Genomic DNA, 18765 nt, shown 5'->3' on the forward strand with positions numbered 1-18765 from the left:
TGTATTTCGTGAATAATCTCTAGTTTATAGTGATTAATGAGCTGAAGTCAATGAAAGTACTTACTTGAAGTGTTTCAGCAGGATTAGCAAAAGTGACATTTCATCAAAATAAACATTTTCTGTGATGGTGAACATTGTATACCAGTCTTCTAGAAAATATTTAATCCACAACTCTGATGAAATTGTGTAGCCTAAAACAGGCAGGATAAACACATTTCCGATTTTCCTTGTTAGTAGGGCCCATAATATTGATATAATTGCAACCAATTTTGTCTGTTTTTCCTTTTCCAGCCACAGAAGGGATGCTAGAAAGTAATAGTTCACAGTGCTAGATTACATAAAGAGCACTAACCTCCTCTTTTATGTTATAGCACTAAAAATGACGTTTATGAAAGATTGCGAAAGGTGCTTACTGTAAAAATGATACTTGATACCAGCAAGTTATGCGCACCATCTTTTTTTTTCTCAATAGGTTTTGTTGTTGAACTGTTGTTTTGTAATGTCTAAGTTGTTAAAAAGTCGCGCTTCATCATTTTCTTAATTGTCAAAATGTGATTCCTGTTGCAAATTATTCACTAAAAAAGTAGTTTGATTTGTCCATGAACTGCATGTTTAAAAGTTTTAATGTGTGGGGAGCAGCCATTTGAGATCCAAGGTGGCTGCTCTTCAATTGAGCTCACGCCCATAAATCCAGAACTCCGCCTGCCCCGGTGTACTAGGAACAGGAACTTTCATGATGTAGACACTGTCTGAGGACAGACTCTCCTCGTGAGGTGTGATAAGGTATTTTTCTCCTGCCAGAGTGAATATGACTGCAGTGTATTCTTTGTCCCCCCATGGAGTTGCAACTATTTTGATTCCTGTGCTCTGACAGCGGCAGTCCAGGCTTTCCGTCACTCTGCTGGGAGCTTAGGTGGCAACAGAATAAAGACTAGTCGCGGACACAAGGAGGGCGCAGAACACCAACGGACCTCCTGTAGTACAACCAGAGCTTTCGATACACCATCGGCTCTGACTGGCTTGACTTGGTGGAGAGAATAGCTGGGAGATCCCCTGCAGCCTATGAGGAATGGTCAAGACTCCCTGCTTGAAGGAGATCAGGCGTGGGGTTGTGGTCTGTCCTACACGGGTGCCAGGACTCTGGATCGCTGCAATCTCTTGCTCAAGAACCACTTTTGTGCAAGGTCCCGTGTTGAACTGTGAGGTGACCTGTAAAGCCCACACCCAGCAGCAATTATTGCCAAATAGGCACTGCCCTTCTTGACTGGGGGAGTTGCTATGGGGTGGGATGGGGTAAAGTATTCAAAGGGTGAAAAGGAGGTTTCTTTAAACCTAGGACCTCGTCTTCGCTTAAAGGCCACTTGCAGGAGGAAGAAAACCAGCAGAGTTGAAGGGTCTGTGATGATAGGGCAGAAGGAATTTTATGGACTCAATATAGATGCTGTAGAGTGCAGTAGAAACCAAGTTGGGTGGTTTGCACAAACGGAAAAGTTGACTGGGAAGACCAGAGCCTTTCCAAGAGATACTGAAAGGAGAGGAGCAAGTAGTTTTGTTCGTTGAGACGAGGCTCGGACATACGTAGCAGTGCTAAAATAAGACAACTGTGGGAAACCATGTAGCTTTCAGGTGTTGTGTGGCAGGAAATATTGGAAAAATGAAACTTGAGTTCAAGTTCTGGATAACTACCAGAGAGATGTACTTCTGGGGATTCCTGGGGGTGTTGACTGCTAATTTTGAATATAGAGATTGAGGAGCTCAGGCCTTTTTTGGGGGTGGGAAATGTGCAGAATTTCATCACCCCCGTATTTGTGCTGTGTCTGTCCATGGGATCTCCTTGAACCTGAGAGAAAGGTAGCATGGCGAAGGTAGCACTAAGTTCAGATGATCTGAAAGGCAAAACGCCTCTCATGGTTATTAAAAAAGTGCTGTGAGGGACCCCCATCTTTTGCTTTTCCCAGACCTCAGTCCCGATACTTTAAAATGAAAGATAGCCCTCTTGGATGTTAAGGAAAAGCAGAAAAACTTGAGTGTGGTGGCAGCATTCAGCCGTCATCTGAAGCTCAAGCTGGAGGGTGGAGTGAAGAAATATCCCTTTACTGCGGAGGAAGCAGCCAAGACGTTGCTGCCAAATGTGCAATGTGTAGAAGTGGGAATTGACTGTTTCTTTTTTGGTCCTTGGATCGTTCTGCAAGTTGGTTTCTCCCAGGGAAGGATTGGAGTGGTGGCAGAAGGGTCTGGTTCCCTAGCTGAGCCTGCGATGTAAAAAAATGTTGGCAGATTTACGCTTGTATACATTGCTAAATTAAAATACTTTATGATATGATGATCTTTTCTTGGCTTGTTGTTGTGGGAATGTTTCCATACAAGTAGTTTAAAAAAAAGTTGTTGTGTAACAACAAAAATTCCTTTCTGAGAAATAATATACATACATTTATGTCCTGCAACTTTCTCAGTCCTGTGCAAACCGCTGCATTTGATCTACGGAAACATATTAGCACCACCCTGTACAATTAATGTAATCCAGTCTCTATCTTTATACAGTGATCTAGTACTTATTTAGTTGTTTATTCGTTATCATCATTACAACAGCACAGTACTTGTCGGACAGGCATCCGAGCGCTTTGCAAATATCTGTAGGTATATACGAATTTTAATAGAGGAACAATTTATGATCTTTTACTTGAACCAGAAAGTACTGCAAGACCTTGGTAATCGTTTTAGGAATATCCAGTTTGCAAACGTTGGGAAGAGTATTTTTTTGTAAACAAAAAACAGGGGCAGCTTCTTCGCTATGGCAGACGAGTGTCCCCCCCCCCCCCCCTGCCAGCAGCAGCAGCTGCAAAACTTGAAAAATAAAATGATAATAAACCATGTTCATTATTGTTTTATTATTTTTCTCCTACCTTGTAGTCTTTGAGGTGGTGCGAATGGATGACAGGCACTGAGGGAGAGTGGTGGACCCTGCCTTCAGTGCGCATGACTGTTTGGCCGGCCGTCTGAAACCGGCCATACCATCATGCGTATTGAAGCTCTCTCCAACCCAGCTGCATTGCTGTGTTGGAGAGCAGCAGGCACAGGTTCACAGTCTCCCTGGGAGTACAAATCTAGGGTGCTCAGGCCAATCCTGATGCTGCTCTCATGCTGTGAAAGCAGCGTCGAGATTGGTCGCCAGGCAGGCTGGTAGCCTGTGCCGGCAGTGGAGCCATGAGAGGCACAATACAGCGGGGTTCCGTAAGTGTTTTTTATTTATTTGTTTTGTCCCAGCCACCTCCCCCCGCCACTTACCCCCGACACCAGCCATGACTGACAAAAAATATGTATAAGATGCCTATAGAATACAGTGTGCCCAATAGACGCATAGTGGTCTTGCTGCTACTAGTTTGGGCTTTGTTTTTGGACCCTAGTATTGTAGTGATATAAGATCATAGAGCATATGGTGAAGATAACCATATCGAAGGTGAGTGCACTAATTTGAAAATGTGCTTTTCTATTCTAAACAGAATGTGTTTTTTTTTCAGTTTTCGGACAAGCAAAGGTGTTGGGTATTCTGCCCATTTTGTTGGCAACTGCTTGATAGTTACGTCATTGAAATCAAAAGGCAAAGGATTTCAGCATTGCGTGAAGTATGATTTCCAGCCAAGAAAGGTATGTTAAATGGACTTACTAGTTGTTAGAAACCGTGGATGATTTTACCTTTAAATGCTGTTATTAACACTTGTAAACCGATACTAATGAAAATGTAAGTTCTGTTTACATTTCTAAAGCATAGACTTGTGTTTGGCATAAAGACCCTATGTATAGTCTGACGCAGAACAAATATGTCCTACATACTTTACAGCATCACACCTTGTAACATAATACATTTATGGCATCATTCAGACTATATCTGCTTCAGCTTGCTCCTGAATATTTTCAATTATCTTGTTAATTTATTTGAAGATCTTTGGTGGCCTAATTTGTGACTTGGCATGTAGCTCTGATATCACAGTGTACAAGTAAAATCACAGCGAGGGATTTAATCTGGAATACCTGGCTCACTCATGGTAGCCTGACAGAAGCTAAAATGGTTTTCTTTGTAGAATAGATGTGGTATATGTGAAACAACTAACTAAAAAATCAGTTATGGAACAAGAAGATAATAGGGCCTCAGGCAGTTACGTAAAATTATAAAAATTTAATAAGTACTATATTAAATACATCTGATGCAGGGTTGAAAAGTTATATAAAATTAATTAGAATTATTTATTGGTAAATTCCGCTTTATGCAGCAGAATCAGAGTTAATTTACCAAAGCTGCCACGGGGAGCAGCAATGCGTTCAATTTTATCATTGAAAAGAAGCAATAAGGTACATAGAAGCTTCAAGTGAATAACTCTTTAAGAAAAGATCTATTTACAAATAAGAAAGAATCTTCCAAGTTCTGCTCTCTTGTAGTAGTACCACATGCCACTGCAGGTAATGTTCACCACCCAAAGGGCCTTGATCGATAGTCTCAGCTAGTCCGGGGTCATTGAGTGCAGGCCACAGAAAAATATCTATTTCCAATTGACCCTCTGGGATTCTCTGCAGCAGCAGTGCCTTCAGACACATGAGGGTTCCATAGGGGCAAGCAGGCTTCACTGTCAGGACCCTGTGTCTCTAGGGTTCAGCAAGAGAATAATTGTACTAGTCATTGACACAGCTCAGGACCTAGAGCTACTTTCAAGATTGATCGGGCGATTTCTCTCACTACTATCCCCTGCCAGCAGGCCAGAATTTTCTCAATGCTTTGAGCAGGTAAGTCATCTTAATTACATCTAATCCAGGCAGTTCTCTCTTTAGAATAGATTAAGCAAGGCATTTTAACAGGTAAGAACAGTTAGCTATTGTTGATGATCTCTGTGCAAATAGGGCTAAAATTCCAAGGTACCCATCTCCCAGATTTCATGCCAATGTAATCCAGTTTCTATTTCAGGCATAGTATTTTTGGCAAACAGCAACCCCCCCCAATCCATTGCACAGCAAAATTCAAGATACCAACTCCTATGCTTTCCTCTGCTGAGCTTCACCGGTCACCCTAAGTCTACCCTATGCTCTTTCAGTTCAGCCTACTACACATTAAAGTAAATCTAGGCCCCTAAGCCACAACTTTGCCTAAGCTTCCTGTTGAGAGCGGCTGTAGCGGTCAGTACATGCACAGTAACATGAAATGAGACTAGTGATGCAAGAGCTGTTCAGTGGCAGATTTGACCAGAAAGCCTGGTGGAATCATCACCTTCCCCCCTCCTCACTATTTGGTGGCTCTCTTTTGAAGTCACAAATGATTGTCAGAAGTGTGAACAAGGTGTGAAGTGACAGGAACAGTACTTTTTCTCTTTTCTCAGAAGAGTTTAGGGAGACTATAGCTCTGATTTCCGAACTGTTAAAGTATTATAGGTTGTTAAAATCAAACAGTAATGTTCACACTTTCAGATTAGATTCGAACAATTATGTATTCGTTGGTTTCGATAGCACTATGGATCAACAAATATGAAGACAATTAAACTCCTGCTAAATGTTATAAATCAAGACTAAGCTGTACACCTGGCTATAGATGTTTTAAGGTGCAAATGGGAAAAACATTCCCTACTTCAACCCATATTTGCACGCTCTGCAACCTTGCTGGCTCACTGCATACAGACAAGTGGTTTACCAGAACAATTTAGAATAAAAACAGTTTTCATTTTTTGAAGAGCACTTGTGGCCAAGGTCTAATTAGCAGATCTCAGCTGCCACAGAAGCCATAGATACCTAGGGCCTCACCTACTAAAATTGATTCGGTAATAGTGGATTCATAGTTTTATATACCTTGAACTTGACCCGAAGGTATCGGGTATCAGAGCACTTTACATAGCACCAGTTGTGTTACATGAGGACACATTCATTTTGTTAGGCATGGGGAGATTAAGTGATTTGCCCAGAATCACAGGATGTTCAACGTCATTGCCAAGACTCAAACCCGGTTCCCCAGATTCGAGGTCAACCGCCCTAGCCATTAGGCCAACTCCTCTTTCAGTCAATCCTAACTATCTTTGTCGGGACAACACACAATATGCAACCTATATCTCCCAGCAGTGGGGGCCCCTCCGCTAAGGTGGAGGAGCGTTGCACTACTGCTCTCCAAGCAGTTCTAAAAAGAAAAATTAAATGATAATAACACAATATTATTATCATTTTAATTTTCCATACTGCAGTGGCTCAGTTGGTTTGTTTCACATGGGTCAGGGCTGGGCTGGCCAGAGCAAATGGGAGGATTGGTGGGAAATCTCTAAGCGCATGACAGTTTGCCAGCCGTCTTGGGCCGCCCAAACAGTCATGCGCACCTAGTATGTTCTCCACCTGACTGTATTGTACAGCGGGGCGGAGAGCATGCACTGGCTCCCAGTCTCTGTCTGAGAACCGAACTAGGGCGCTCAGACCAATCACAACGTTGCTGTCATGCTGGTGACAACAGCTTCATGATTGGCTTGGGGAGTTCTGGGAGCCCGTTTTTTTTCCATTCCTCCCCCCTTCCCTCCTGCTCTGCCCCACCCCACCACCCCAATCTGGTAGAAGTTGCCACTGTCTATCTGGTATGCTTCAAAGACAATGGTGCCTTTGTTTATGATCAGGTTCCTCTCTTTTGGGGTCCCTCAGATGTAAAGCCACTAGGCTACATGGGAGGAGTGCAGAACAAGCCCCTTTAGTCACACATTCGTCAAGAGTAACATGTCTCCTATTCACCTACTTGGTCTGTGTCTCAGAGGTGAGGACTATTACCTCCATAGACACCCCTATATGTTTTTTAATCATACCAGGAACATTGCGAATAAAAGGGATACCTTGGTATTTTGAGGTATTTTTAATCTAAGACCCAACATGAAAAATTATCAAAAGTACTCCCTGGAATAGGGTTGAGCACAATGTGATGTCCTAATTACAGGATAGATTCACTTTACATACTTTTTGGATCCTCCATGATCTGGAGTAGAATGAGCTAGACATGTAGTATACTTTTTGTGCTTCTAAATAAAGCAATCTCTTTTTATAATGCCTCCCATGTTACCTAAAAGGCAACCGGGACGATTTTAAAGAAAATGAAAACTATGGGGCACCACTTGCTCCTAAAACATATGTTTGTCCATTTTCACAAGCTCTAAGGGCTCCCTTCCTGAAAGCAGATGGGTTACAGCCTCCTTAGAAGTGGCAGTAAAATATTAATGTTTTGCAACCACATCTTGGTTGCAAAACATTAATAAATACCATAAGCAATCAGTATTTGGAAGGGGCACTCTCAACATGTCCCTTAAAAATACCGATTTCTTAGGTTTCCTAAATGCGTTTAACCATTCGGAAAACCTTTTCTGAATACTTTGATGGGCTTAGTGCATGACAAAAAGGGTTCAAGCATTCACAAACCCTCTGATTTACTGAATCAGAGGGGTTAGGAATGCCGAAACCGTTTGTACACGAGGCCTCAAATATCCTAAATGAAAAAAGGGGAAGGTTTTAGGTCTATTTGTTTTAAATTTGAGCTTAAATACACAGCATATAAGGGATAAAATGCTCTACTTTGAATTTAAATAGACATTTCAGTTTAAATTTGTTCAAAGTAGTGGGGCAACTGATGTTCCTTTGGTAAATGTAAGGTAATAATTGCTGTGGGGTTTGGGGGATACCACAACCACTAACCTGGTTGTAAGACGGATGCACAGGAAGTACTAATATGTGTAATTAAAATTACATCCTATATTTTCAAATGGTTGTGTATATGTACTCGTCCAATAATTCATGCTCATTCAGTTTTCACAATCCCTGGAACAAGCAGAAGTTGATGGAATTCGAATCAGTTTGAATCTGTTATTACATATTAATTGTTTTGTGGATACCTACCTTTCTAGAATTGCAGCACTTAACTGTACAATTTTCCGTTAACCCTTAAAACATCCGAATTATTTCTGTTTCTATACTGGTATCCACTAAGGGTTGCTGTTGCTGAATGTGTAGCACAGAGTCTACAGCAGAATTAACAAGCATTTGCAATGCAATAGGTGTCACATTTGTTAAAGTTAGAGCTGTTGTCGTATAAAATGACAATGTGTTTTACTTTTATTTTTTTATTTGTAGTGGAGTTATTATATTAGCATAGCACTATTGCCAATGGTATAGAAAAGCTAAAGTAAAAAACGTAATTTTCAACACCAACAGCTCTACCTTTAACAAATGCAAGGCCTATTGCATTGGAAATGCAATCAGTTTTGCATTTGTTGGAGTTGGAGTTATTGGCATTATAAATGCCAATTTTTTTTTTACTTAGCCTTGTTGCAGGGTGCAGTACCATATGTGGCCAAAAGAGGACCCAGGGGACCTCTTCTGGTCACATATGGTACTGCACCCTGCAGAAGATACGGTAAATCCACCCTACCCTTATTGCATTGCATGCAAGACAGTACCACTGGCCCATTCAAATAGCTATGTCCATATATGCAATTAATAGCTTTGAAATGTGACAAAAGAATTATGATATTACTTCCAGATTATGTTGTACTCTGTGTGGAGCTGATGATGGGCAATTTATAGAAGGTCTCATATAAATGTGAGATGCGCTAGTAAGTAAAGTAACCACTGCCAGCCTTACTGAGACTAGACCTGTGTCCTGCTTGAAGCCCTTTAAGGAAATGCTATGAGGCTGTAATTAAAACTTAGGGAGTAGCAACACATGTAATGGGGGGTGTTTTCATGGGAGGTTACACGAAGAGACAAGGCAATACTAAGGAGGAAACTCTTAAGCCTATTGACCAATGAAACGCCACCACTTACAAAGGACAGGAGCCAATTAAAAAGATGGGAGGAAAGTTAACTTTTTTTTGTATTTGAAGTGAAGATATGTTATTTGCCTAGCACTCTTGCCAATGGTATAAAAAAGTAAAAAAATTGTCATTTTTAACACCAACAGGTCTAACTTTAACAAATGTGAGACCTATTGCATTGCTAATGTAATCCGTCTTGCATTTGTTTGAGTTGGAGTTATTAGCACTGTTAATGCCAATGTTTTTTTTTTTACCTAGACATGTTGCAGGGTGCAGTACCATCTGTAGCCAAAAGAGGTCCCATGGAACCTCTTCTGGCCACATATCGTACTGCACCCTGCAGAAGATATGGTAAATCCACCCTACCCATAACGCTTTACATGCAAGACAGTGCCACAAGTACATTCAAATAGCTATGTCCATATAACATTAGTAGCTTTGAAATGTGACAAAAGAATTATTATATATAATACTGGATTAGGTTCTCCTCTGTGTGGAGCTGATGAAGGGAAATTTATAGACGGTCTCATATAAATGTGAGATGTTCTTGTGAGTGAAGTAACCACTGACATCCTAGCTTTAGACCAAGTGTGTGTCCTGCCTGAAGCCTTTTAAGGATATAGTGCTTGAGGCTGTAATTAAGACCTAGGGAGGAACAACACATGTAATAGGGGGTGTCATCATGGGAGGTTATAAGAAGAGACAAGGCGTTGCTAAGGAGGTACTACAAAGCCTATTTACCAATGAAAAGCCATAATGGACAGGGACAGTAGCCAATTAAAAAGATGGGCGAAAAGTGGGCGGAGCTTTATACACCTTTCCTGAGATCAGCATGTCTCTAAGAGACAGCGCAAGCGCTGCCTAGGCGAGACCTACAAATAATTAAATTACCAATATAAAGAGTTGATCTTACTACATTCCTTGACCGCGCTACCTGTATAATTTACATTGAATGTTCCATGATAATTTCTACTTTCTGGCATACATGTAGTTTTATTAAAATTCAACAGAAGATTAATTCGCTCGTGCCCAATACTTCTTTGAAAATATTTCATAGGAGAAGAAATTGGTTAAATAAGAACATTTTACTCATCACATCATGGTGTTGCTTTGTAGGTGATTTGAAGGCAAATCTGTGTATGTATTAAAATTCTCAGATTACTTATCACCCAGCACCACCAAGGTGCATGATTGGCGGTAATTTAATCATGGCCCCTTATATTTTTACGAGTAGCATCATAGAGAATATGCAAAAATAAGCAGTTTAAAGCTTATTCCCCCTTTTGTACTTCCCATAGATGTACAGTAAGTGCAGGTTGCCATGGTCACAAACCAATTCCTGCTGAGAAGCATTATTGTTTTATCCTATAAAATACATTACAGTTGCCCAGAAGTGTTTTTAAGAGAAAAATGTAAGGATAATTTTGCAGCCATTTTTCAGAGACCAAAATTGCTCTGCTGCTATTTCTAGACTAAAACGCATTTGCATTTTTCAAAGTGGTTCACAAGCACTGTATGAAATAAATGTCTTTTGCTATTTCATGTCATGGTTCTTTTTTCACTACTCAAATATTAGTCATTGAGCATTACATTTGTGTATCCTTTCATGCTCTGGGGTGAGTCATATGTGCAAATTAGCATCACAGGGAGCATACTGCTTTTACAAAAGGCTTACCTTTGTCCCTATCGCGTCTCTTGCCTTCATATTTTTCCACACATGTACCTAGTTAAAAAATATATATTTTTTTTCTCCTTGAAACGGATCACCAAATTAAATGAATCATTGTATCTATGCATCTGGTGAATAGTGTTTTTTAAAAATGTTGTTTTATTTTACTATGGATGAGAGAACATGTGTTGTGCCAAATAAAGCATAAATATAGTTAGCAGTACCCACGAATGCGTGTCCTGAAACTCTCATAAAGGTGTGGAAAACAGCATTCATTGAGGTAGCAAAAAAAAGTATGCCTAGAATATTTTTTTTCCTTATTAATTGCTGTAGGCTACTTTCCAGCCATCCTGATGCAGTGCAGTTGATATAGTAAAGAAGAGTAAGGTGGAAGTTATAACTTTTTGGGAAGAAGAGTTCCCAAACAAGTTATAATGGTGAAAAATGTGCATAACTTAGCTTAATCAAGGAATGGTGTTTCTGATGGGCTGTACGCAATTCTTATCTAATTCATATATTGCATATGAATATCCAAACCATGTATATGTGAATTGTAATAAAGGGGGTTGTTTAAACCCGGTGGACAATATCCATAAACAAACATGGTGCAATTAACTTATTATAGATTATGTATTTGGTAGATCATTGCCGTAGATCCTGATGAACGAGCATTGATTAGCCCAAATGCAATACTTATGGTCTCAAGACACACAACATTTAAGGCATACACTAAGAAAGAGGAACATACTTGCCAAAGTGTGAAATTATGTATAGTGGTGTCTATGCACAAATAAACGTCTGTAATGTGAGGTCAATATATACGGATGACATAAAATAACATCTCTCAAGCATAGCAAAAACTAGAATCTTTTTCATAGCTTGGTACAGCGTTATTGTGAGTAAAGCAAAAATAAGTATGAACTGCCCAGATGAGGCCGTTACAAAATAAGTGTGGAGCATTATAATTGCAAGACATCAACGTATGCATACTTCAAAATTATGCACTATATTACTAACAAACTTATTGTTTATTTTTGTCTTCTTTTTCTTCCTACCAGTGGTACATGATCAGCATTGTGCACATCTACAATCGTTGGCGAAATAGTGAAATCCGGTGTTACGTGAATGGGCAGTTGGTCTCTTATGGAGATATGGCATGGCATGTGAACACGAATGATGTAAGATTTTACTTTAAAATATTTGCTTCCTTAACTATTTGAGATGGAACTTAATCTTTTTGTCTCTTATGGTAAAATACTTCCTTTGTTGTAAATGTTCAACCATGCGTAAAGTAAATAACATAAGGAAAAGTACACAAAAAGCAGACTAAAGAACAACTCATTTTCTCCTGTCTTCCATTTTATATAATGGAATAGATGTCTCAAAGCAACACTGAAATGTCCTCCATTACCAATGCACGTCATACGTAGTTTTGTGTTATGTCTCTTGTACATTTAACACTCTAGACTTTCTACACTAAGAGGATTATTTTATTAAAGGAGTTCCTGCGTCATCTCACACCTCTCATGGATTTGGACCCTAGGGTTGTGTAAATGGGTTTTTGTGTTGTGAAAATATTTAAAAAAACGAAAGCCATTTTACTGTTCTCCACGGGAAATCACATTTAGGCCCAAAATTATCAGTTCGTCACTTTGGCCATTTGCCTGGTCTCTGCGACATGTACGCCACCTCTGGTATTTTAGCAAAATCATTTGATTTGCAAAATATATCTGGGCAGATTCACAAAAGCATTTATGACTCGCTGAAGTAGTACTTACAATAGGAATCTCTTTTATGTAATTTTACATACCTTTGGGAATCAGCCCCAAAATGTCCAACTTCCTATTAATAAAAGTGCATAGAGGGCATAGCATTGCCCATTTATGCAAACTGTATATTAATATTTTCTGAATTGTCCCATTCTTATTCCCATTTTATATTTAACAAAGCCCTGTAAGAGAATGCAAAAGAATATTAGAGAAGTATTGTTTTATGTACTTCAAAATGCCTTAGGAAATCTGCCTCTACATTTGATTTGACCAGGCAGTTCAAGAACATGTCTTGGAATCGTGTAAGTGAATCGAATTTGGATTTAACAGGAAGTTGTTTCTGGAATCCGATTAAAAGCCTTTTTAAGTGATATTGACTATATGCTTAACATTTCTGATAGGATTATGGTGAGAGAGTAATGTAGCCACTCACTTCACTGATCAGTGAAATAGTGGCACTGCAATGTTAGTTTTATTTTATTTTTTAAAACATTTGTAAAGCGCGAACGAAGGCCCTAGGGCATCTCGGCGCTAGAGAACTGCTGTGTTTAACCCAGGGAGGCAGGAAGTATGAAGGTTAAAAGGGATCAGAGGTTAAAAAGCCAAGTTTTAAGGTTTTTTCGAAAGGACCAGAGGGAGGTGCTGGTCTTAATTGAATATGGGAGTGTGTTCCACAATTTCGGTGCAGCTACTAGGAACCGCCTGTCACCCCAGTTAACAGTTTTGGTTCGGGGGACCGCCAGATCAGATGAATTGGAGGAGCGCAGTGTTCTGGAAGGACAGTAGGGAGTTAAATTTTGAGTGAAGAACACTGGTCCGGCATTATGTAAGGCCTTGTATGTCAAACACAGTGCCTTGAACTTTATCCTCTTTTTCACTGGGAGCCAGTGAAGTCGCCTTATAGTTGGTGAGACTGGTTGGTATTTAGCGATTCGCCCTAGAAGCCTTGCAGCGGCATTCTGGATAACCTGCATTTTAGCTAGCACTCTCTCCTGAGCACCTAGAAACAGGGCGTTGCAATAATCTAGGGTGGAGAGAACCAGGGCGCTTACCAATGTTTTGGCATGATGTTCAGGTAAGAAGGGCAGAATTTTTTTTATAAGCCGGAGTTTGTAGAAGGCTGAGGAAGAGATCTGGTTGGCATGAGGCAGGAAGTTCAAACGATTGTCGAACAGAACACCCAGGTTCCTAACCTTATCAACCGGATCTGGAGGCTGGCCCATAGACGAAGGCCACCATAAAGAGGACCAGTCTGGAGAAAGATTGCCGAAAATTACAACTTCTGATTTTTCAGAGTTTAATTTCAGGCAATTATGGGCCATCCAACTGCCTATTGCCTGCATGCCTTGATTAAGCATGTTGGCTTTTTGTGGCCCATCGTTCTTAACAGCTAGGATCAATTGGGTGTCATCTGCGTAGGACGTTAGGCTCATCCCAAATGCCCTGATGACTTTGGCAAGGTCCGACACATAAATGTTAAAGAGTGTCGGACTGAGGGATGAGCCCTGGGGAACTCCACATGGTAATGACAGTGGGGAGGACTCGAAAGGTCCCACAGTGACAACCTGGGTCCTGTTAGCCAGGAAGGAGGCAATAAGATTTTTGGCGTTGCCTCGGATACCTATACTCTCGACACGGTCGACCAGAGTGGTATGGTCGACCGTGTCGAAGGCCGCCGATAGGTCACATTTTCCATATTGCTCAAAATTTGAAACATAATGGGTGGCAGGGTATGCTCAGACGTGAGTCCCTTGCTCACTTTGCCACTGGATTCAAGCAAGCCTGGCTGAAGACGGCTGTAATGCCAGACCGGTCCTAGGAAGCTTGTTTCCGGTCCAGGGAAGGCATGGCTTGGCAGTTCGGGCTGGACTGTTCCCATGAGGCACAGGGTCAGACTGATTTGCATATGGCCATGTCAGAACTGGGGTGGCAGAGTGGGCTAAAGAACGGTGGTGGATTAAACCCAGATCTGTTGACTGGGTGTGAGTGGTTGATTGGTTCAGATGCTCCGTCCATCACCACCCCCTTTTGTACCACTCTTTAAAAGTAGCATTTCTAAAATGGTAATGTCAAATCCAACTACACCAGTAAGCAGGATTTGTCACTACCATTCCAAACATACCAACCATGTCAACGCCACTCCTTTCAGATCAGGCATCACCATTTAAACACATTTAAGGGAATTCCCAATGCTAGCCTATAACAGGAATAGGTGTCACAGTAGTGAGAAACAAAATAGGCTGTTTGTCATTACCAGGACATGCCACACAATAACAACACATGTTGTACCTTTTACTCACACAGCACCGTGCGCATAGGGCTACCTAGTGCCTACCTCAGGGGTGACCTATAGGTAGTAAAAGAGGAGTTTAAGGCTTGGCTAGTAGTTTTAAATGCCAAGTCAACGTGGCAGTAAATTTAACACGTAGGCCCTGCTGTGGCAGGCCTGAGACCGGCTTGAATGGCTACTTCTATGGGTGACGCAAGCAGCGCTGCAGGCCCATTAGTAGCATTTAATTTTCAGGCCCTGGGTATATGTGATACCACTTTACAAGGGGTTTAAAGATAAATGAAATATGCCAAACGGGTGTAAAACAGTAAAACAATCATACCATGTTTAGAGGAGAGAGCCCATGTACCTTAGCACTGATTAGCAGTGGTAAAGTGCCCAGAGTCCTAAAGACAACAAAAACAGGAGCAGAACAATTGGAGGAAGAAGGCAAAGTGTTTGAAGATAGCCCTGCAAAAATGGCCAGCTCCAACTGCAGGTGTTATTCCTTTTAAATGCATGGATTTAGGGTATTACTTCTCCAGGGAAGGATGCTTTATAATTTCTTAGAGTATTGGGATTAATGCTGTTCTTTTGTCTCCCTTTCTTCTGAGGCCTCCGTTGGGGTCAGTAGGAAGTATAGATTTTTTGCTCTGGAAGTCTCCATAGTTAATTTTCTGATTTACATTGAGATCTTCAGTGTTCTCTATATAGGTGTGATTAATTGCTGTTATGAAATGTTATTGTGGATTTACATGTTTGTGGGGCCATTACGCACACACATTTATATCTTAATCAAAACCCAATCATCAGAGTCATTGCAAAACTGTGCCACAATAGTTGCAATGCAAGCAAGATTATATAGTATTACTCAGGTTTTGTATTGCATTGTGTTACAGTAGAATTCCATTAATCTGAAGATAATGGGAAAACTATATTCTCTTGGCTCTTTTTTTAATTCTTGACTAGACTACTGTTTCCAAAAAACATTGAGTCAGCAGTCACCTCCTTGCTCATTATTAGATGGCTTGGTCTATCTCAGTTATCTGCTCTTGATTTAAAGCTTTTTGTCTCTAATATTGTGTTTGTCTCACCAAGGAGCATTTTGGTGTTTGGATGAGTTTCAGCCTACCACAGCATACTCGAGGGACTTTTTTTCATTTTGTTTTGGGCACTCTATGGTAGTGCATGTTTTACTTACTCCCTCCACTATTCCTCTTTATAATGCACCACCTGCCCCCATGATTTGTTTCATACCCCCACCTTGTGATGCTTCCTCCAGATGTCCATGGTTTGTTTAATATTTAGCTATTTATTTATTTGTATTAGGGCTGTTGGACTTGGCCTTTTTTTCAGGGTCATCCCAGAACTTTTTACCTTCCTCCTGTATTTTTTCTGCCCTGTTGTTGGTGGTTTTATGACTCAGGTCAATACCTGTTTGGCATATTTAATTTACCTGTAAGTCCCTTGTACAGTGGTATCCCAAATACCCTGGGCCTTTAAATTAAATGCTACTAGTGGGCTTTCAAACCTGTTTCCAGCCTTTGCAGGGCTTGCACGCGCAGTTTACTGCCGCAGTGACGTGGCATGGCAAGTGGTTGCCACGTCTGAAGCTCCTCTTTTACTACACGTCACCCCTAAAGTAGGCCCTACTAGCCCTATGGGCAGGATCCTGTGTGGGTAAAAGGTAGGACATTTGCCTTAACTGTGTGGCATGTCCTGGTAGTGACAAACAGCCTATTTGGTTTCTCACTGCTGCGAGGCTGCCCTCTCATCGGTTTGCATTGGGGGGTTCCCTGATATGTGCTTCAGTGGTATCATTTCTGACATTTAAGGGATAGCGTAACCATGTTTGTTATGTTTGGAATACTAGTGATAAATCCTGTTTATTGGTGAAAGCGGATTTGTCATTACTGTTTTAGAAATGCTCCTTTTAGAAGTGGGCATTTCTGTGTGCTTATGTGTTTTTGTGCCCTGCCTGGAAGTGTATTCACGGTCTGGTTTTGATTGACATGAGAGAGGGGATATGCATTCACTCTAGACAGTCACAAGGGGGGTGAGGTGTGTACTGCCTTTCCTGGGTGACTCAGAGCTTGGCTGAATATACCTTGGCTGAATTTCGAGTAGCAGGAGGAGGTTCCCTTGCACATGAATAGGTCTGGTTTACATTTGGAATGGTGGACGGAGTTGCACCTGGATAGGACTGTGCCTACCTTCTACCATGCTGTCTTCGCCCTCCTGTGATGTGTCTTGGGCCAAGGCTTACAATGTAAAAAGGGGTGTTTTGCACTTCTAATATGTGTTTGAAGGGCCCCAGAACAAAGACTTTTGCACTATAAATACAGGGGCTATTACCCCATGAAAATAAGAAGACACTGCGGAGGACTTGTAACCAGACACTGCTGGCTCTACATACTGCACCAGAGGATTGCTGTGCTGCCAAGGAACCGACCCTGTGACTCTGCCTTGTTATGCTGATTTGCTGGAGGGTCTGCATCTGTGCCCAAGGACCCTGTGTCCAGCCCCCAGTGCTCTCCCAAGGAGCCCAGTACAAGGGGACTGCCCTGTGCTGCATAAAACATAGTGCTGGTGAGCGCTTCATGTTCCCTTTATTTTTTCTGTTGTGGAGTGAAGGCTGTGCGTTTCATTGTTTGGTTGCTTTTAGAGCGCTTTTAATTCTGTTGCCCAAGGAGTGGGCTCACTCTTTGCTGAAACATGAGAGGAGTGCTTTTTGCCCTGTGGCATGGGCAGCGCCGCACCTTCCTCTTTAGCCTGAGCAATGGGAATGTGAAAGCTGAGGCAAACAAAGCACTCTCTTTTCCCCTGCAGTGTTGCCTGCATTGTTTCTGAGGGTCTGCAGCCGGGGCTCTGCTACGTGGCCCCTGGCTGTGAGACGGCACCCAAGCAAGAAGGAGACACGGGATTCCTGCCAATGTCGGAAGAGGGCGGGCTCTGTAACTCCCCCAGAAGCCCATGAGGACGCCGCATCATTGGCCACCCAGAGGAATCCTGCTGACTGGGTGCTGAGACCTGAGCCAGGGGGAAGTATGGGTAGTGGCTGCTGGGGGAAAGTAAGGAAGGGATCAGCACCTTATCTGCTGGGTAGAGGATGGCTGCAACCTGAACCGCTCAGACCCCTGTGATTGGTGAGTGGAGCTGAGCTTGCTGACTGTTGTGAGGAGAGGTCCCCTGCCAATGTGGGTAGAGGGAGAGCCTCCACTCCTGGTTGCACCTACCTTCGGGGCACTGTCTTTACTGGCATCTCGGGGTAAACCTCGACGGAGGCCCCCGCTCCTCAGTTGGAAGTTGGAGGAGTATTGAGGCCTGATTGGGAGCGGTATTTGCCCCATTCCTGGTAGTAGCTGGGCAGATGGCCCAGTAGCCTGAGAGGTCCGAGCACTGTATACCACTTACTAGGAATGCAGAGACTGCTCCTTGTGGCTGCCTGACCTGACTTTGTGATCCCCACGGTAAGGGGGATATTTGGTGACCGTTAGGTGGCCTTTGTCTCCAATTAGGCACCCCCCTACCTGGAGTGTTTACGCTAAGGTTCCTAGGGGGAATCTGTTGATATTTTATGTGATGCCTCCCTCTAATTGTCTCATATTCGTGTCCTGATATTATGATGTGATGTTGTTGCTCATGTCTTGCAATTGTCAGGAAGAGGCACCTATATGTGCAGTGATGGAGTTTATGCATATTCTTTTTATGCTGTTTTGGTAACTTGTGCTCCATATGAGCAATGCTTTGGTGCACTACATCTGTTAGGACAAATTGCCCTATGGCAAAGTGATTTAGGAATCCGTGTGATGTCATGACAAGTGCCTAGTGGGACAGTGATTTATGTAATTTCCTAATGTGTTGTTATGAATAACACAGAGGATCTCTTTATATAACCTTGTGTGGAGTCACTTTTTGTGGTGTGCCTAGTGTGTCACTCTTGTGTAAGTGTGTTGCAGAAAAGCTTCACACATTGGCTCTGGGATAAGCCTGACTGCTGTGCTAAGCTACTAAGGGGGTGAGCAGGGGTTATCCGGTGTCTAAATTACCCTGACTAGAGTGCTGGGTCCTGCCTGGCTTAGGTGCATACCCTATCCAACGCGGAACCCCATTTCTAACAAGGGCCCAGCAGCTGCAAAGTACTTTTGGAAGGCAACTTGGGTACTTTTTCTTTGCTACATGAGCATTTTTATTTTCTAATTTTGACCATTTTATTTACCATTAAACATGGCTGTCCACCATGTTAGAGCT

At 41.9% G+C, this 18765-nt stretch overlaps 1 protein-coding gene across 7 annotated transcripts in view; it reads left to right on the forward strand.

The window, feature by feature from the left end:
- Positions 1-18765, forward strand: part of NBEA (neurobeachin) — a 1787704-nt gene that overhangs the window by 390350 nt on the left and 1378589 nt on the right. For all 7 annotated transcript variants that reach the window (XM_078657170.1, XM_078657173.1, XM_078657172.1 and 4 more), the window contains exons 6-7: positions 3519-3645; positions 11535-11654. In XM_078657170.1, the coding sequence (XP_078513296.1) occupies positions 3519-3645; positions 11535-11654 (247 nt within the window). The remainder of the gene's footprint in view (positions 1-3518; positions 3646-11534; positions 11655-18765) is intronic.

The sequence above is a fragment of the Lissotriton helveticus genome, chromosome 8, assembly GCF_964261635.1.
Source record: "Lissotriton helveticus chromosome 8, aLisHel1.1, whole genome shotgun sequence".
NCBI lineage: Eukaryota > Metazoa > Chordata > Amphibia > Caudata > Salamandridae > Lissotriton > Lissotriton helveticus.